Source organism: Haemaphysalis longicornis, unplaced genomic scaffold (genome assembly GCF_048455015.1).
Source record: "Haemaphysalis longicornis isolate Haplotype H1 unplaced genomic scaffold, Haemaphysalis longicornis Haplotype H1 scaffold_8, whole genome shotgun sequence".
In the NCBI taxonomy this organism is placed as follows: Eukaryota; Metazoa; Arthropoda; class Arachnida; order Ixodida; family Ixodidae; genus Haemaphysalis; species Haemaphysalis longicornis.
Genome location: NW_027526445.1, coordinates 130289408 through 130310337, shown reverse-complemented (window position 1 = coordinate 130310337; position 20930 = coordinate 130289408). Strand labels below are relative to the sequence as shown.

The 20930-nt window shown below is 49.1% G+C and overlaps 1 protein-coding gene across 1 annotated transcript; it reads left to right on the top strand.

The window, feature by feature from the left end:
* The first annotated feature begins 696 nt into the window (after positions 1-696).
* LOC144149638 (beta-1,3-galactosyltransferase 1-like) lies at positions 697-1979 on the top strand. The gene has a single exon (XM_077681289.1). It carries the CDS (start codon positions 735-737, stop codon positions 1977-1979), a length of 1245 nt encoding a protein of 414 aa, XP_077537415.1. The 5' UTR covers positions 697-734.
* The last annotated feature ends 18951 nt before the right edge of the window (positions 1980-20930 follow it).

The window sequence follows — 20930 nt, the reverse complement described above, 5'->3', positions numbered from 1 at the left end:
TCCGGTAGCACAAATCCGACGGCGCCAGAAGTGGAGACAGCGCCAAATCCCATTAGCCCGGCAGAGCGGCCCCCCGAGCGGCGGGATTAGGCGCACGTCTACACAAGCGCGTAACAGAATGCGAACGCCGGAAACGTATACGAACCTCTGGAAATAAGACGTGGGCAGATTGGCCTGGCTCGCTTCTCAAAGCAGGAGCCGAAGCTCCTTCGCATTTTATTGCGTTGTCAGCGAATGTGAGAATGAACCGTCGCTCTATTACGCCGCGCTCGCGGCCACCTAAGAATGCTTCCTCGGAACAACACGACGTGCTTGCCGAGTGCTTGGACCGGCGCACTTGCCTCCTGCGAGTTGTCCGCTGTGCTGAGTGATCCGCAATGTTTCCGCGTGGTGTGTGCGTTCTGGTGAGTGATGCGTGAAGACGTTCTTTTGGTGAACTGCTTACCGAAGAGCTTGTTTTTCGTGCATGGCTTTTAAGACGGTTCGTCACCTTATGAATCGGAGATATTGGCAAGTGAGCTTGCCCATTGCAATTAGCTGACGTTCCACTTCTTTCTTAAACCCAAAGGACGGAACTATAAAGAACTTCGCAGGCGAGCAAGGCTAATATCGGGCCCTGGAACGTTCCGGAAATGGTTTAGGATGCCTGGCCACAGCGACGTCGAAAAGTATAATAGAAAGCACTGACATCTTTCTAGTGAGAATGCGCACCAGAAGTCTAACGATTTTAGCTCATGCCGTTCTTAGTTACAAAATGCTGCTCTCAAGCAGCTACAAGAGCTACGAAGTGCAAGAGCAGGACGACATTGGCTGTTTTGTTCATGGTGATCCTGGCAGGACTCGGCGCTTATCTTAACTTTTCGTCCGTGAGTAGGAGCAAAAAGTTGGCGTCGCATCTGCCGAACGATCACCGGACCCATTCTCGATTTCTCCTCAGGGCAAAGCTGGGACGATCGTTCACGCATCTTTCACCAGAAGCGCATGCATGGGCAGCTAACCTATGGGACATGATGTTCGCCACCGAATCGTATCCCACCGTGAAAACGCAGGATGTATTTTTGGTCATCATGATCGCGTCTGCCCCGGGAAACACGCGTCGACGCGGGGCTATAAGGTCCACCTGGGGGCATCCCACGGGATCTGGCTTTGATCAAGAGACGGCAGTGAAGTTCTTAACCATATTCTTAGTTGGTGACTCCGATGACCCTTCCCAACGCCGCCTCGTGCTCAAGGAGGCCAAGGAGTTCGGTGACATGCTGGTCGGCCCCTACGTCGACACGTACCGAAACCTCACGCTTAAGACGGTGCACGGATTCTTGTGGATCACGGAACACGTGAAACCCAGCTTCGTCCTCAAGACAGACGACGACTGCTTCGTGAACATCGGCGTACTCGCGGACGTTCTGGTGGAAACGCTCGTGTTCCAGACGGAACTCTCCGCTGCAGCTTCCGGCCAGGAAGGCTCAACGTACCGGATGGTTCCGGGCCACCCAGAGGGCGCTGCCCGAAGCTCTTCTTCAGCGCTCAGCTATAGAGGTGCCGCGCTGGCTACGACCAGGCTTCCATCTCCATTCTACGTGGGCAACATACGATGGAGCAACCCCGTCGTCCGGAATCCAAAGAGCCGTTGGTACGTTCCCGAAGAGGACTATGCGAGAAGTCGGTACCCGCCGTACGGTAGTGGGGCGGGGTACATCCTGGACAGCCGGGCACTGGACGTCCTCACCAGCAACGTGCGACGCGTCAAGCCATTTGCCAACGAAGACGCCTATGTTGGGACTGTGCTTAGTGAGGCTGGCGTATATCCCGTGCAAAGCTCCAGGTTTGCATCGCAGCTGTCTGGATTGTGGACCTGCAACTTCCTTTACTTCGTAGTCATCCACGGAGTGTCCGCTGAGGACCACGGCAGGCTTGTGGCTAAGGTGCAATCTGCGAGACAACAGTGTCGCGACGTGGAGCGAGACGTGGGTTGGGATTAAATTGCGAGACAGCCTAAACCCCGTTCGATACGCACGTATGCTGATGGCGTTGTGGTACACTTCTTGGGGGGAATAAAAAGCCTGTCCAATGAATAGCATAGCGTGACCGCGGAAGGCAAGTGTACTTCGGCGTTCGTGTCGCATGCCTTTCTCTTGCGTCCTGTGTTCTTTTCCTCTTCGGCGATTATGAACTTATTTAAGTGTTGTGGTGAATCACTGTTCTTGAAATCGAATGAAACCCTAGCCGTTATCGTTTGCTAACGTTTGATGTGCCGAAAGTAGAAGAATGCCGTAATGACTGTATTGAATTCCATTTTTAACACATTATCTGTGGCAAGAAATCTATGGACACTACGCATAGTAGGACTCGGGCCAATAGCTTTACCCGCAATTACAGCGGTCACTCGTTTAAGCAAGCGTTCGACTAAAATTGCACAATTTTCACTAATGACTGAGAAGATGTGACAGGTTCGAAATTGCCAATTCGCCGCGTAACATTCTGGCGTAGCATGCCCCGAGTCGTTGAAATGTCTTGTTAAAAAAAATACTGGCGAAGCTTGCACAAAGTTACGCAAGGCTTGAACCATAGCGGACTGAAGGATTTGTTTCTACGTAAGCACTCAAGGACGCACCACCACACATTGCATTTGGTTTAAAATTGTTTATTTACATGTTCCGTCGCCGCTTTTCACTGTGGTAGTCGTCGTCGTCATACCCATCAATATCGTCCTCTTCCTCACGCATGACGGGCGGGCCTGGATCGTTTTGTCCGCAGGCCTCCACATTTCTCCCAAAGTGGAATGCGGGAGCTCGCGCTTGAACCGGCGGCAACCGGTTGTGGTGGTGGTGGTGATTTATTAAGAAGCAGGGAAGAGAAAAGAACTGGGGACATCGTTGAACTCAACGGGGCGTTCACCCTTATACAACCCAGTCCAGGGAAGAGGAGTGGGGGTTCAAAGGATAGGAAGGCAGAAAGAGTAGGAAGAAGGAGGTGAGTGGGGTACAGTCTATGTAGCGTTCGTCTCGTCCAAGGCTCGACGGCTCCAAACGATGCACTAGTCCTGTCACAACCAGGAAGTTGAGGAGGTGCTGGAAGACCTCCCGTCGTAAGGCGTCCGGACCCGTTGGGAACAGGAAGTCTTCCACCTTGTGGCTTGGTGCACCGAGTCGCTGGAGGGCGGCCCGGAGTTCCTCCCTCGCGGTGTCATGCTGGTGGCAAGAGCACAGTAAGTGGTCGAGCGTCTCGGGCTCTGGGCAGTCGGTGCAGGTGGGGGATGCCCCGCGGCCCTGGTGGTGCAGGCGGGCTCCCACGTTGCAGCAATTAAGCCGCAGGCGAAGCAGAAGCGACCGGGCGTCTCTGCTGATGCGTCCGGCTTCGCGAACTGGGCGTCTGTAGCGCGAGCTGTCTTGTGCTCCCCCTTGACGCACGTGAACTGTTTTCTTGGCATTTTTTTTGTGCGAGCGCCACGCGAAAGTCTGGACAACGCCGGGTGCTGCTCGTAAAACGCATGCTAAAATACGCGGTAAACGGCGAGCGTAACAATGACCCGGGGTTCACTATGGCCAGGGCACACATTACGGCCAGCAACAACAGCTCCACAGCTGCACCACGCTTCTTTAGGACTCACTAATTCATAACCCACGGGTTAAAAATTTCACCATCTCCCCGTAGGGGAACCCTGAGTAGTATGCGAAGCAGCCATGGGGTCGACTCAAGTTCCCATTAGTTTTCAGTTCGTCGTTTCCGTTAGGCTGAGGTACGTAGCTGCCGTTATATTTACCGTTTGGTTTCCATGGTAACTACCACACTTTTCATTTACTGGAACTAAGAAATCGGAAATTGCATTGACCCCATGGCTGTTTCGCATACAACTCAGGGTTACCCTACGGGAAGATGGTGCAATTTTATTGGAGGGGGTGAAAAGTGTTAGAGTGGAGAGGCGTAAAAGGGAGAGAGAGAGAGAGAGACGTTGTACGTGGTATGAGTTTGTCTTTATTTAAGCATTATCATCATCATGTTCAACGTAGGTGACGTCGAGCTGTGGTTGGCGTTCCTCTTTGATTATGACCGCCTTATGGTGAAATGTAAAGTCAAGGGCTGTTGTAGCGGATGAACCCTACAGTTGCTGAAGATGAGGTCGATGCACGTTCCCCGGATGGTTGTGGGCTGCTTGTAATCACGGACGGCCGAGACTCGCGGACGCACGCCCCTGCCGACGACGATGAAACGTCGAAGGCGCGTGAAGCGTGCTCGTCTCGTGCCGGCCCTGGAAGACACCGGCAACACTGTCGCTCCAGGAACTATAGATGGGACCAGGCGTTCAGCAAGCCGAGCATGCGCAGTGGGGGTGTGGACGGCGCAACAACAACGACAACGACAAGGGAGGGACATAGCGCCGACCATAAGATGCTTCGCATCTAATAAGCATCGTGCACTAATAAGATAAGTTTTTAACCCGTGGGTCACGAATTGCGAGAAATGTTCCATGGAAATGTTCCACATTCATGGAGATTTTCCTAGCGGCCTAGTTTGCTTCTTTAAGAAATGTAGCACATATTTACTGAAACAAAAAATAAACAAGAAACGCGTGGCCTCCGCGATCGGCTACCGGCGGCGCGCCGTTGCTCCGGCCGTTCCAATCGCCCGGAGAGCGTAATTCCGAAGAGGCTGTTTCGCCGTTTTCCGCCGCACCGCGGCGCTCGTAGCCTAAGGTCGTTTTCCCTGGCGCGGGCGGGTGCAGAGGACGAAAACTCGGCCTTCGCAGCCAGTGTGCGATGTTTAATAAAAAAGTTACCGCACACCAATGCAGGTTAAAGATAGAAGTAGTTACTGGTGCCATTAGGGTAATTACTGGTGCTTTGAATTTTTGACGTAGACTATGCCCGGGGTGATGCATAAGTGAATTCATTGCACAGCAGTATTCTTTTTTGTAGTCACGCATGGTTCCAAAACACAACACGTTTTCCGGTTTTGTTTCTAAAAATCTCGTACATGTTGTTTGGAATATTCCGTGCGTTCCAAGCAAGAACCAAATTATGGGAAATCAACCGACCGAAATCCAACCATTAGTAAACACGAAAATACCCCCTATGTCATTTCCTGCATGTATTCTCCTTTAAACGTGCGGTCTTTGACAGACAAAGTAGATGACATGGCAACACTACTTGAAACGTTTGGCGTAACTTTTACCGCGATACTATTAACAGAGACGTCGTATATTTCAGCATCTGAAGTGTATACTGTCCAAATGGCTATGGGTATTTCTTCCGCAATCGGCAGGGTAAACGTGCTGGTGCCGTTTATTGGCATGCATGCTTGCATATACAAACGTACAGAGAGACTTCCAGTCTACCATAAATGGACGTGGTCTAAGTAATGTAATAAAAATCTTTACCCGAGTTACGATTGTTATAGTTCTCCACTTGATGTGTTTATTCACTAATATCCCGAACAACTTACTTACGGCCGATGTTGTGCATACAGATATTAGTGATCAGCCTAACTGCTCACCGAAAAAAATAATGCCCTTAATATGTCATGACAACAAATTAGCAAATCTAGAAATTCAGAAACAGTCTTCCGAAAAAATACGTATGTAGAGTCCATAGCGATATGAAAGGCATCGCGGAATATCATGACTTTTTCACTCACGGCAAATAATTTGGTAGCGTGATTGCAGTAGGTACTTGAAACCCCTAAACATATTAAATAAAACGCTAAAATATGATTGATTCGTACCCGTGGAAGCCTAACAGATTATTTGACTATCGTAGTCGCCTGCCTATAAACAATACACGAGAGCTTATCGGTATTACGCTGTTTTCGCGCGCGCACGCACGCACGCACGCACGCACGCGCACACACACACACGCACACACACACACACACGCGCGCACACGCACGCACGCACACACGCACGCGCACGCACGCACGCACGCACGCGCGCGCACACACACACACACACACACACACACACACACACACACACACACACACACACACACACACACTGGCATTCACTCTGCCCGATATGACAGAACCCTTCTCGGCATTCGCCTTTCAAGCAAACGACCACTAAAGCTGCGTGCAAAGGCAATCGTGGGTTTTAAACAACGTACGTTAAACAACTTTGTACTTGTAGGATCGAGTCAAAATACATCGACCATATATTCAAGTTTTCTATCCCGAATACGCGACAACGAAGGCTGATTTACAACTCAAAGCGCAGGCAGCGTCGGCAAGACGAGCCTCGCTTCAACCTTAGGCTAACGGCGCCGTCTCGCGGCGTGTGTCGGAGTTAGCAAAATTACACCGCTCCCCTTGCTTCCGCGCCGAATGGGACGGCCGGAGCAACGGCGCGCCGCCGGCAGCAAATCGCGGAGGCCACGAGAAACGCATCTTAGTTTATCTAGTTTTCATTAGATGGTGCTAGTGGTCTACCATGCGAAAGTTTTATTTTTTTTTTTCATTTCAGTGCATAAGTGAGATATAAATAAAATAAACAAACTAGGCCGTTGTGCACACTGTACGTATTTGTAAAAAAAATTCGTGTCAGTGCACGGTGTTTTTTAAGCCCGTGGTTCATAAAGTAGTAAGTCCCATTGAAGTGTCAACACGTGAGTCCCTCTTAAAAATCAGGTTCAGCACCCGCGGCTTCGTCCATGGCCACACCGGAATGGTGTTGGGTTGGCCTTAATGCAAATTAAAACAAAACTTTGAGCAAAACTAAGCTATTGTTGTGAGTTGTAGCTGGTAAAGCTTTGTTTTCAATTGCACATCTACTAGTGTTTTTTCTTCCTGCTTTTACGCGAAGGTTATTTGCACCAGGTTAAACCCTGAAAACTGCTCGTTCCTCGAAGCGTCCGTCTGACCTTCAAGCTCAGCCAATGTCGAGCCAGCGCCTTGTACGGTTGCGCAGTGAAAGCGTATAATCACTTGTTTGTTGAAATGAGAGGGAGCGAGTAGGAGGACAGGAGGACAGGAGGAAAGAGCAAGAGCACGTGCCATAAGAAAATGATACAAGGAGGCTCTGGCTGCGTCTAAGCTCACTGTGCGTTGGTGCCTACAGCGCCGAATGCGGCTAGCAGTATCTGTCGTAGCTCGCGATGCCATTGTGGGCGCCTTCCCTGCGCGCTGTCGGCGCAAAAATCGACCTCACGATCGACTCGACCAACTTGGCTTAACCACGTTCAACTACGGCAAACCTATACCTAAATTCTGTGTGCCCTCTATGTCGTGTTCTAAACAGCTTCACCAAGTCATCCATATTCCCAGAGTGGAATTTATTTTTTCAAGCCTGCGCTATCGGATTCGTCGCAGCCAATCGGCGCTTTACTCTTTTTTTTTGCTTTTTTTCTCTCACTGAGGTACGCGCTGTGGAACGCGTCGCAATTAAAAGCCCGCTACAGACCGCGGCTTTTTCGCTCAACGGGCCATTTAACGCTTTTGCACTAAAAACAAGGGCAATTAATTAAATGCATTCATTAAATGCATTCGTGCAGTCTGCCTTCTCGAATGTAGTAGACGCTCGGACCGCGGACCACCTTCTTGTCGTCTGTGGACCTTTTGGGACGTGTAAATGTACCAGCAGGCCACACGGTGTACTTCACAAACGTTCAAGATTAGGATCACCAAACCAGAACTCAGGCACCTTTTACAGCTAGACAGACCCAACGAGATTATTACCATTTCTTTCGCTGATTTGGAAAATGATAGGAAAGCTCCGTGCACTCGAAATTTACCTCCAGAGAGAGAGAGAGAGAGAGAGAGTTGTTTTTTAAGACTCCAGTCCGAGTCTTAGGCGGTCTCCTCGGGCAGGAAAGTTGAAGCAGCATCGTCTGATGGGCGGTCTTAAAATATGCATGGGATGCGGGTGAAATGCTAGCATGCACTTAACATGGGCACGGAACAACGTTCGCCAAAATTATCGGAGGTGACGGCGTGAAGCAACCCACCATTCCAATGGAGATGGAAGGAGGTATGGTGGGAATCTAAGATATCAAAGGTGCAATGGTAATAATAAATAGTCAGAGGATGTCAAAAGAAAGGCTAACGAAATAGTATTTTAGGGTAGAAGGCAGCCTGAAGTAGGGAATTTGGGGGAGACCGAACGTTGAATGGATAGACTGGTGTGTCAATAACGTGTTGCCATCTTGGTCTAAAAAGGGAGAAAAGAGACTCAAAAAAGCTCAGGGAGCGATACAGGCCCTTGGTTACATGCATACAGTTCATGTCGTACAAAAGCAGTCGTGCGATAAGCTCCACACCTAGATATTGTCTCTGAGGTGGAGGCTGCCCCGCCCTGGTTCAAAGTACCAGGTAGGTGAGGGTTCAGTCCAGAGTTGCTTGGCGGTGGAGGGAATACGCCAGATGACGGCGAACAATAGGAAGAAGACGGAACCGGTTTCGTTTTTAGCCGAAGTTATAAAGAGTTAAGGTGCACCCCCCTCTGGTGCACCGCTTCGGGGGAACCAAAATGGTATCATGGCGTCATCACACGAAAGATGTCTGATACTGGACGGGTGAACATCTTAGCGATCCCACTTTTCGCTGTCTTGACTTCAACCTTTCAACTGTGGCCGCAGGCGCTCAGTATGCACTGAGTGAGGAACCCGACTGGCCATTCAGATCGAAAAACTTGCTTGCCCTTGAGCAAGGAAAACTCTGTGACTTTCAAATCGGGCGGTACGATCTGCCATTTTCTCCGCCGTTGCAGTGTAGCCAAGTACCCGGGGCGCCATTTATTCCAGAGCTCACTGGCCAAGTTCCGAACCTAGTCCCACTGTCGTCAATACTGTACGGGTCATCTGAAGCTTCCCCAAAGGTCAAAGTTGAAGCTCCCAGCTTCTACGTCAATATTAATTGCCATCTATTTATTTATTTTACCCTCAATGCCATGGGCATTACAGACAGGAGTGGGGTCTGATGTAGCACTGACACCTTGCATCCCATTGTTGACAATGCAGTGCGGAAGCGTTCGCTGTCTTGGATACCAGCAATTAGTCCGGGACGGTGGTTCCATTCGTTTGATGTGCGAGGAATGAATGAGTGAAATCACGTGTTAGTTAGACAAGTCATAATGCCTACTTTGTGAGTGTGATCAGTGCGGGACGAAACATACGAAGGTCGGGTAATAAGGGCTGTGCGCAAAAAAACAAATTGGGGTAATAAATTTTGTGAAACAAGCCGATTGTATTTACGACGAGTCGCCAGATGAGGTAAGTGCAAACATTTTTCATGGATGTAACACTAGCAGTCCTGCTGTAGTTCTGAGGGATGAAGCGAGCGGCGTTGTTTTGGACTAGTTCTAATGATTTAATCAGAGTTTCAGAGATTGGATCCCAAATCGAAGGGGCGTATTTAAGTTTAGACCGAACTAAAGTTTCGTATAACAGTGTTTTCAATGAGACCGGGGCGGAACGGAAATTACGACGTAAGTATCCTAGCATGCGATTAGCGCTGTTAATTGAATTTTCAGCAGGCAAGGACAAGGTTAGATTATCAGAGATGTAAACACCTATAGGTACCGATATGATGTAACGGTATCGAGCGGGGTGTTATTGAGGTAGTAAGCAGGGGAAGGAGTACGTCGACCGAGAAACATGCAAAGCTTCGCATTTAGTAGTGATAAGTTGCATTTGTAACCCTATGCACCAATCTGATATGACATAAATATGTTGGAATATGTTAGTATAGTTAGTGTCCTTTATCTCGCTAAAAATAACACAATCATCAGCAAACAAGTGTATGTTAGATGAGACATGGTCTGGTAAATCATTAATATATATGAGAAAAAGAAGAGGACCGAGAACGGAACCTTGAGGTACACCTGATAAAACGGGACTAAGTGAAGATTTACCAATATTACACGTTACAAAATGTGAATGGTTAAGAAGAAACTGCTCTAACCACGTGAAAAGATTTCGGTCAAGGTTTAACTTGTTAAGCTTGAAAAGAAGTAGTTTATGGCACACCTTATCGAAAGCTTTTGCGAAGTCAAGGAAATACAATCGGCTCGTGAGCGATGGTCCAGAATGACGTGAAGTTGATGGGTGAAAGACAAGTGTCCCACGAATAACAAGTGTCTCACAAGAAAATGTTTTGCGAATACTGTGTTGTGCGCATGAGAAAAAAAGTTAGGCTCAAGAAACCATAGTGAAAACCAAACATGCTCTAGAATTTTACAAGGAATGCTAGTCGATGAAATGGGGCGATAATTGTAAGGCGGCTCTTTACTTCCAGATTTATGAAGTCCAGCGACTGCTGATAAAGTTTAGACAATATAATTGATGATACAATAGAGTGCTTTTCAGAAACTTCGTGGTAATTAGATCGCTTCCTGGACTACATGGTGGTTTTAAAGATTCGATGATTAACACAAAAGTGTTTTATTCCGGGATACACCGAGATTTCACTGACGTCATATCCGTCACGGAAACGACGCCAGTACAACGAAGCAAGCGGCCTGTAAAGGGTGCACACCTGTACACAGGGTCTTCTTGCGGGGAAGCAACCTTTAGTGCTAAAGAGTACGTTATACTTAGGGTTGTTCGTTTTCTGGTTTTATATTGTAACACGAAACTGTTTTATGCCGGAATACAAGATTTCACTGACGTCATATCCGTCACGGAAATGACGCCAGTACACCTTTGCCGAAACGACCCGCTAACAAGACGCCGCTCTCCAAGCACACCCACAAGACAGCCACCGACCCGCAAATCATGCTCAGCTACAGATTTTGCTGCACATTTCACTTCCTTGTTTTGCCGATTCCTACGGCAGAGGAATCAACCACTTTTTTTAGAAATGACGCCTGAATCAATCATAATAGGGTCCATTGGTAAATAGTTACAGGATGGGTCGCTTGACAAAGGCAAATCATAGGGTGCAACAAAGTTCCGGTTGAAAACAGCGTTTAACACGAGAGGACACTCGGCATCGGGAACAGCACGACCATTGCAATCAATTAAGCGAATAGACGTATCTTTGTTAGGCCTAACGACACGCCAAAATTTTTTGGGGTCAGTTGTAAGCATGGAAGGTAAGATGTGTTGAAGGAAGTTAAATTTAGCGCTTTTTAGTGCACTTACGCAGTCAGAGTTGGCACGTTTATATGAAATCAATCGGCTTCCGGATGGAAACCGCTTAAAGGAGCCATGAAGAGAAAACACAAGTTTGGTTCATTCAAAAGATTGTCTCGTTAGAATCATACTGACACCACTTTTAACGTAAACTTCGCTCAAATAAGCTACATAATTAGGAAAAACGGGAACGGTCATGCGACCCACCAGCTCATTTCCCGCAACAGAACCTATGTCGTCACATGAGCTAAGCTCTGTGATTGGCGGAGGCTGGCAGAAGCAGACGCAAATTAGGTAGAACTTACAAACTAGACGAACGAGCGATTTGCGCTTAAATTTAGGGCACATTCTTTACAAAGCAATAAGAATGATGGGAAAAACAGTGGAAGTTACGAAAGCACATGTAAACATAGAAGTACTGATGCGTTCTGCTGTTCGTACTGCGCACAGCATGCTTGTTTAACTGCACAGCACTACGGGCCTTGGGGTTGTCTCAGACGACACTGGCCGATTGACGCAAGCAACGGTGTTTTACGTGACCCCATTTGTCGAGCGAGCACTGTTTCAGGGAACGAATATTTTCTCCCAGAACAAAAACAAGCCAGGTTTAAATGCGGGCAAAAACAAACCAAACGCTTGCCACGGTATGGTGGCGCCATCTAGGTTACGGAACGTAAAGAAACGCGGGAACAAACCAACACCGCTGTACAGGGTGGAGACAACCTTTGAACGGTCCCGGTCCCGAGCCAACGGGCTCAACGCGTTATTCTTTTCGTTTCCCACGAGACCTAGCAACGCGAAACAGACAATATGATTCAAACTTCTTCAGTAAACCGCGTTGCGGCGATAATTTTAGCGCGGTTTTGACACAATGACTTGCTTCGGCGGCGAGCGAGCAACCGAAAATGGCGGCGCCAGCGTATACGTGTCTCTACCCTGTACGGCGGATACGAGAATGAAGGTATTCTAGGCTGCAAAGCGGTCGGTTCCAGTGATGTCACTTGGGATCACGAAAACGCACGATTGAGCGGGAAAATCAAAATTTTAACCTGAATTGTTTAATTTCTCAGTGAATAAAGCACCGTTTGTATCCGGACAAGCGCTGGGGGCACTATAAAACACGAAATCTTTCGAATAAAACCAACTTGCATTTTCTCTTCATGGCTCCTTTAATGGCCCGCTAGAGTAGTTTTTTGCGATTAGACAATCTCTCAAAGTTTTTGTTATACCAAGGTGCCTTGGTTTGACGAAAGCTTGCGTAGCGGGATATATTCGTTTGTTAGATCAAGGCTTTTTTATTTGAATAAATTCCAGTTTACTTCGACCGTGCGATTATCTAATTTATTCAAAAATGGGCTGAGAAATCTGGAAAGTTCGTTATTAATAGCTTCAACGTTAGCTTTATTATAATCTGGAATCAGCTTAGTAATGTTGGTCGATTTGGATACTTCAATGTTAAAGGGATGGTGAAGAGGTTTTAGAATTAAAAGAAAAGTTGACTAGCAGCAAGTGCACATTGAATAGTTCCCGTGTACGAAATATTTTCGCAATACATGAAACAGAAGCGGCGCAATGCGCAAACAAAAGTGGCCCGATGCCCCGCCCCAATCTCGGCGCGCGATGCCGGAAGACCGAAGAGCGCAGGCGAAAACCGGTCGGAAAACGTCATACCTGGACTTCCGGCCTTATCGGCCGCCTCTGCTAAGCTCTTTTCGCGATGCTTCCTGCAGAGGCTCGCCACAGGAAGAATGATACTTGTTGTTGTCGTTGTTGATAGCACTTATCTGTACAATTTTCGTGTTCAAAAAGTATGCACAAACGCCGAACGAGGCATACGTTACCATGCCGTATTCCTGTTACCACGCCGGGATGTCTTACAACATACAGAAGCGACAACCGAGGTGGCTGAGCTTGATGACAGAGAATAAACTACACTACGTTAGATACTTTGTAAAACGCTCCAATGCGTTTTTTTCTATTTCTTTCTTTCTTTCTTTTTTTGATGCGACAGACATGAATGTTCACATTAGATGCTAGATTTAGGCAGGATGGTGAACACTGCTGTACTTTGGCCCGGGATGTTTCGTTCCGTTCCAGAAACAAAGTCACATTTGTTCAGGAAATACTTGTTTCGTTATACGCGTCGGTTTTCTTTCCCTATGGGCTTAGTACAGTGTTCAAAAACCCAATTTTTGGCGAAACTAAAACAAGGGGCCAATTCTGATAGAGGTTCTCTCCCGGCTAATAGGTAAACAGTACTTCTAAAAAGTAAAAGAACCAAGACCACCACATTACTTATTTTGCAAGTATAAATGCCACGATAAGGTAATATTTGTCTGGAATGAAAAAACACCGCTCCGAACCACCACCGTACCATAATTTGTGTTGACTGCGGGAGCCTAATTCTTTGCCCAAGATTCCGTGTGCGAAAATCAAGCCCTACTAGAGTCGATAATGCTGCCGAGGCACCAGTATGCTACAGTGTTTTCAGAAGAAATGGAAGTCAAGCAATAAGGCGCCACTCATCGAAGTGCAGCTAGCGATCGCGGAGGCGCCTTAGCGCCGCTTCCCAAATGGCGCGCGTGTGGGTGTGTATGGAGTTGAGTAAGGAGGGTGGGGAGGGCGGCAACGACCAAAGGAAATAAGGAAGCAGAGTCCGCTTGTTGGTTTATGCGTGTACCGGCAACATATGTCTCGCGTATACGTTTACAGCACATGAACGCTTTTTTTTTTCGCGCAGTGCACGTACGTGCTTTTCGCTGGTAGATTGTTTATAAAACGCCGCTTAATCTTGTGCATAAATGGTTTCGTATGTAGTAACAAACAGTTCACGCAGTACCTAATATATAAGGAATAGAAATCCCCTATGCTGGTTGCCCAGTTCAGAAATATTCTGACGGAACCCTCTAGCCTATGCCACAGTCACTGTTTTGGGGTTCTCGGTCGTGTAAAGCAAGTTTAAGCTCCAAGAACCAACAGCACGTTGGAAAATAAACTTCCAGTCATGTGCGAACATTAAACTGCAAGTTAAATTGCCGAAAAGGCAAGCGCCGCTGCCGTGCTATCGTTCCCAATGCTTCCGACAACCTGCGCGGCCGATCATGACGGGCGCAACCAATCAGACGCGTCAAAGACGAAAAACGCGCGTCTTTCAAACGGGACCACGCGTTTTGCAAGATAAATGCCGGTTGGACTCATGTACGATAAAATTGAATGCGATATTCGGAGTCAGCGCGCAAGAAACTCAATTTTTTCGAAAGCGCTTCAGCTTCCCTTTAATATCGAAAGAAAGTAGCAAATAGTCGCTTATCCCAGGTAAATAAGAAACCTTCGACACAAGTTCAGGATGCGTGGTTGGAAGATAGTTAAGCGTATTAGCACTATCACTTGTAATTCTTTCGACAAAGAAAAAATTGAGCTAAGATTGAGGAATTCCTTGCACTCAGAAGAATAGGCAACAGATAAAGGAGGATCACAATTACCAGCATATACTTGGAAAATTAAACTCGCCCAATAGCAAATAGGTGCTCAAGGGTGTCGCGTAGAAACATGGTGAACTGCATCATGCAGCTCGGACACAAAGCTAGGGGGATAAGAGGGCGGGCAATAACAAACGCCCAATACAAACTTGCGGTTGACCAATCTGTACGCATGACCACACGGCTTCTAGTTCACCCTGAAAGTGTATACCAGTAGACGGTATTGACTTCCTAATTGCGAGCAAGACACCCCCACCTTTGCGCTGTGCGCGATCACACCGGTATATTTTGAAGCAAGAAGAATTGTCAAAACTTTCGCGGTTATGAATGCTAGAATGTAACTCCGCAGGCGGCGGCAACATGGCGTCTGCATTGGCCGTGAAATGCTGCAGGTAGCTCCAGCGATCGCATCTAACCGCTCGTTCAAACGCAGCACGAGGCACAAATTAAGTTGCTCATGCGGGAAAGGAGGGAAAGGACATCATAATCTAAACAAAAAGTGCCCTATAAAACGTCATTCGCGCCGCTTGTCAAAGGGCCCGGGAAATATCTACCGCGGTGGGAAGCAGTGATGTTCCGTACTGAGGAGAAATATTCCCATTCGTAGGTTCAGAAATTCCCTATTGTTAGCACTTTTTCCTCCCACGTTTGTCGAGAAATGCCCTGCGAAATTCCCTGCGTATTCTTTCGGCAGCTCATAGGTCTTTACGGGGTTTCCTGTTCGGTTTTGGGCATTTGCCAGCGCCACCTGCGTCTACGTAGCCTTCCGGGCGCAGACATCGTTCAGAGAATCAAACATTTCCGCGTGAAACGAAATTCTACTGCATTATCCGCGTTTGACTATATGCCTTTCATGTTTTACACAAAACAGCATGCTCACTTTGCATGCTAAACTTCCGAGTTGAAACTGTCCGTATGAAAAAGAACAAGACGTGTTGGTAAATCGAGGTAATTTTAGCTCAGCGCCGGGACTGTTGACGCCATCTCTCGTTGACAGCACGCGGACTATGGCGCACCCGAAATACTTTTCTGTATACTACAAAGCAATACATGCAAACAGGCTTCAGCCCTTCAGCCGTTGCTGCTTCACGCCTTGCTAGCTTGTTGTCACGGGGAAGTTCTTCCCTCAATGCTCCATCCTGTTTTATGAACTGGATTGGAAGCAGTCTTGGATGCTTGTGGCTTGCGGGAAAACGACAGCGGATATTTTAACATGAAATCGACAGGGATCTTTAAAAAAAAGTTTATTTAGAAGGCCAAGGCACAGATCAGATCAAGCAACGGAGGCCGAAGAAGCTCGAGCAGCCGAAGAAGCGGGAGAAGCCAGAACTGATCACGATCGCGCTGGGCATGCTGAGCGTTTGATGCGTGGGTTTGTCCGGGTTCAGCTTGGGTCCGGGTTCAGCTCCCTTTTTCCCTTTTAGCGGAAATTACAGCCGGAAATTCCCCGCACGAAATATCACTGGACTGGCAAGCCTAAACATCTCTGACGGTGCCAGCCCGCTGCCCCGAGCGCTTCGAAGCTCCCCCAATTGGCGTAAGTCATCAGGCGAAAGACGTCACCGCACGTCATATTAACCGCCATCCCTCATCAGCCTTAGCGCTCTGCGGAACGGCAGAAATGGGTCTCGGTTCCATCCGCTCTGCGGCAAGGAAAACGCCCCGTTTTCGGAGAAAACAGGTTTCAGCGGCTGCCGATGCTGCGGCAAGCGGCGTGCGGCAGGGCACGGCGCCCCTAGTGTGCACGTGCCGTCAGTGGAGCTGCTTACAGTATCACGCCACGGCGCTCTAGGCACAGCCGTAAGTGAATGCGAAAACACCAGTGTCCAACAGCCGAATGTATCCCCTCATGATCCCCATCCTCCTCCTCCGCTTAGGTCTTTTTTCTTCTCTCCTTTACCGTGACTTGGCACATAACACCGGCGCCTCCAACCAAAGGGGGAACTCGGCGAAAACGCACTTTGCTACTAGCTGGTCGATTATGACTTCTGTTCCGTTCTGTTCGTTTCAAAGTGTCCAGTTCGAGCGTACCCTGACTGGCTGAAAGCAGACGACCGGATGTGATGGAGCAAAAGCAAGGCGTTATCATTGGCCAGATGCCTCGGAAGTGCGATTACGTCATGGCTGAAAACGGACGCAAAATAAGCATTTCCGAAATGGGCACAACTCAGAATTCCGCCCTATATCTAGCGGGGCGGTCATCACCACCATTCCTATGATCATCACTTCCTTGGCCCTGCGTGTGAGAAATTTTTGTCAAGTGAGTTGTTCGCCTGGAATCTGTCGAAATCGGTTCCGAGTCCATCCGCAGCCATTGCACCCCCTCCGTTTGCCCATGTCCTCGACTGAGGCGTGTCGATGGCACGGCAGCTCCGCTCGCGTGTCGAGACAGGGTACCAGTTTGGTTTGCAAACCCCGCTGTTTCTCTCCCGCTCTCTTCCTCAACCTCTCATGTACAGCGTCTTCAGCAGTCTTTTCTTGCTCATATGGCTAGTTTCGTACGTATATTGTCTGCGAAGTCCTGTGATGGTATTTTACCTCTACCGCGTCTAGCAGCTGCTGCGAAGGACGTTGTTTAGGGTGGGAGGGAGATTAGATGGACGGACGGACGGACGGACGGACGGACGGACGGACGATAGATAGATAGATAGATAGATAGATAGATAGATAGATAGATAGATAGATAGATAGATAGATAGATAGATAGATAGATAGACAAACAGACAGACAGAGACAGGCAGACAGACAGACAATGTTGGCAGGAAGACTCTAGGTGTCGCGTGGGGAAAGTGGAGTCCAGCAGACACAGGAATGCAGTGCCGTATCGATCACTGGCATGAATGTTAAGTGCAGAGCACTTTAAGGGCTCGCTTTTTCGTCGTAGCTCGCTCGCCGGACCCAACACGGCGTTTCGTCGTCGCGGCGTAACCCAGAGGAAAGCGAAGCGGTGTTCGAAACTCGTGAACCGCTGGCGCTTGTCATACATCTACCCGTTGTTTAGCGCAAAGAAAACTGCGGGTGCATTTGAAGAAGAAGACGAAGACGAAGACTATTTTCCAGCAGGCGTTGTTACAATGCCTGCTGGCGGGGCAGGAGCTAAAGGCATTGAGTGCCTGGCGAGAGCTCCTGACCGTCTGAAGTTCACAACAGAGGAGTTCACAGCAGAGGATATGTTCAAATCAAATATGCGTGCTTAGCAATAAGATCCAGCAATACAGAGAGTAGTAGTAGTAGTAGTAGTAGTATAAACGTTCATTCGCCACAACTTAGTAAAGGAGCGGAGGATGATCTCCTGCGTTGGTCTTGAGGTGATCGCCCCTGTAGAAAAAGAAGTATAGGAATAAAAGAAAGGAAGGAGAAGGAACTGTTCGGAAGGGTGGCACCTGCCTCTCTACTTCTCTTCGCCCGCCCCTTTCTTAACATTGGGTGCCGAAAACCCCGTGCGGCAACGATTGACTTCAACGCACGACCTCAAGGGCCCGTTTCTCATCTGCTCCGCCCCTTCGCGCAGCGAGTGGGGGAGGAGTCGTTTAACGAAGTGGTCCTGGAACGTCACGGCTGGGGGCGACGATTAGGTGCAGCCTACCGCGTAATGGAGCGCCTAAAGAGCAAGATTTCTCCGCGAAGAGCCAAGAATACGAGGCTTATAAAGGAAGCTCGCTCGTTGCTCGACGCTGGATGTCAAGACATTGCCAAGCTCACGGGCTTGCAAGATCGACTCGTGGCCAACCACGCCGAGCTCTCGAAGATCAGCGAGGAGCTCGAGGCCTTCCTTACGGCGGAGGAACAAGACATCGAGTATCAAGCGGCCGAGGAATACAATGATAGGACCCGCAACACGTTGGCGGAAATTCGATGCAAGATCGACTTTCTTGAACGAGCCGCTCAGAACGCCCCACATTTGCCGGCTGTTAACGAACTGGTCCCGTTCAGACAGGAAAGTGCGGCCACGACCTCGGGACCTCGGCTTCCACCGCTGGACGTACCTGTCTTTCGAGGTGAGCATTAGCTTTGGACGGGTTTCTGGGAGCAGTACGAGCAAACCATCCACAACAACAGCGCTCTGACGCCCACGTCGAAGTTTTATTATCTGCGCCGTTACGTGATGGGGAGGCGGCTGCAGCAATCGCAGGCTTACCGACCACAGACGCCTGTTATGCGGATGCTATAGAAATCCTCAAGCAGCGATACGGGAATAAGCGAAGGATTCAGCAGCATCATCTTTCCGCACTGAGGAATCTGCCGCCTGTAAAATCGTCTGCTGACATACGGGGGCTCAGGCAGCTCTACGATGCGGTGCAGCTGCATAGCCGCTGCTTGTACTCTCTGAAGGTGCCCACTTGCAGCTTCTCTGCCATGCTCGTAGATATATTGCAGCACGCGCTCCCACACGATATTGTGCTGAATTTTACTAAAGAGGAGCGGCACCGAGAGCTGACCTCCTCCCCAGAGGACGGCCCTCTTCCAGCCAATTGATCGGGAGAGCTGAACCCTTCCCCAACAGACGAGGCGCTCCCAGCCCGCTCATTGGCAGCGACAGCTGAAGCGGACGATGAGTTGAAAGAGCTGCTCACCTTTGTGAGGATGGAGCTAGAGAGCCGCGAGCAGTGCTGCGAGTTGCCCCAACGACAAGTGGCTGACAACCGACCAGAGAAGCAGCGAAGTTGCCCATTCACGGCGTCGGCATTACACGTCACTGACCGCAAAGACCGAAAGGAAGAGTGCTTCTTTTGCCATTCCCAGAAGCACAGCACGCGTTCATGCACCGCCGACACCTCGCTGGCTACTAAGAAACAGCATCTCGCGAGGGACAGAAGATGTTTTAGGTGCACGACCAAGGGTCACCAAGCGAGAAACTGCAGGGCCAGATTGAGTTGCGGGTCGTGCCACGGGAGGCATGCAACCAGCATGTGCGACCCTTCGTTCAAAGGCAATAATGCAACCGAGGGTGCACCGGGAACAACGGTCTGGGTATCGGCCCCGGTTCAAGCGTCTGGAGAGAGCAGCAACGAACACTCGAACGATCGTTCTACAGACAATGGGGTGTACCTTCAGACGTTCCGAGCATGGTTGAGCCACGACGGGAGGAGCCGACTCGTTCGAGGTATACTCGACGGCGGAAGCCAGAGGTCGTTCATTACCGAAGACCTCGCAACCAAGCTGCGTTTGAAGGTTGTGAACGAGACGATGGTCGCATTCAACACGTTCGGCAGTGCTTCTACCCCGTGTGCGCGGAAGCGAAAAGTCGTTCAAGTCCGCCTTTCAAGTCGTTCAAGTCAGCCAACACGCAACAGATGTCCACTTCATTGAAGCGATAGTGGTACCTGTCATCTGCCAAGATAAGCACCATCGGTTGATATCTTTTTCGTAAAAGATCTGCGGAGGCAGGACAAGGTCTTTGCTGACCAGCAGATTCAGAGCCCGGCCGCGGTCTGCTCATTGGATCCGACTACATTTGGCGTTTGCTAACGGGAGAAGTTATTCGGAGCCCGGATATTGAAGGCCTGGCGGCGATAAACACTATTTTTGGGTGGACGCTTCAAGGTCCGTCTCGGCAGAAGGCATTCCTAGATGGGGGAACTCACCTCATGGTCTGCGTTCTGAGGGTGAGCAGCGTCACGGAGGACGAATCCGCGTCAGAGCTCTTGCAGGCTTTCCGGCAACTGGAATCAATGGGCACAGCGGACTCGAGCGAACAATCTACTGACTGCCTGGTACAGTTTAAACAAACAATTCAGAAGAACAACGGAAGGTACACTGTTGCACTCCCCTGGAAAGAAGGCCGGAAGAATTCCTTGAGGGACAATCGTGACAGTGCACTTAACCAGCAGGAGAGATTAGTAAAGCGACTTTCCCACCAAGAAGGGCTGCTACAGAGGTACGACACAGTGATCAGGCAGTACTTGTTGCTCAACCATGCTGAAGTCGTACCCAAAGTAGTTCCTGATGATCGGGTGGTTTACTACATGCCGCATCGCGAGGTCGTGCGCGAGGAGTCACTGACAACCAAGCTGCGAGTTGTTTTTGACGCGTCCTCGCATTCACAAGGTGTACCATCCCTCAACGACTGTCTCGACAAAGGAACGAACCTCAACCCAGAGTTACTTCAGGTTCTGCTGCGGTTCCGGTGGTATCCCATAGCTATAAACTCGGACATCGAAAAGGAATTTCTTCAAATCGAAGTGCAAGAAACGGATCGGGACGCTTTCAGATTTCCCTGGTTTGAGAACATTCCTACCAGTTCCACGGAAAAGATGGTCGAATGGAGTATGACGAGAGTGCCATTCGGGTCAACCTCTAGTCCTTTTCTGCTCATGGCCACTATCCACCATCACCTGGATACGGTGTGCGAGGACGACCATGACTTGGCCAGAAAACTGAAGAAGTCGTT

What these genes read in the sequence shown, in the direction of transcription:
- LOC144149638 (XM_077681289.1), top strand. Translation starts at nt 735, where the DNA reads ATGCCGTTCTTAGTTACAAAATGCTGCTCTCAAGCAGCTACAAGAGCT.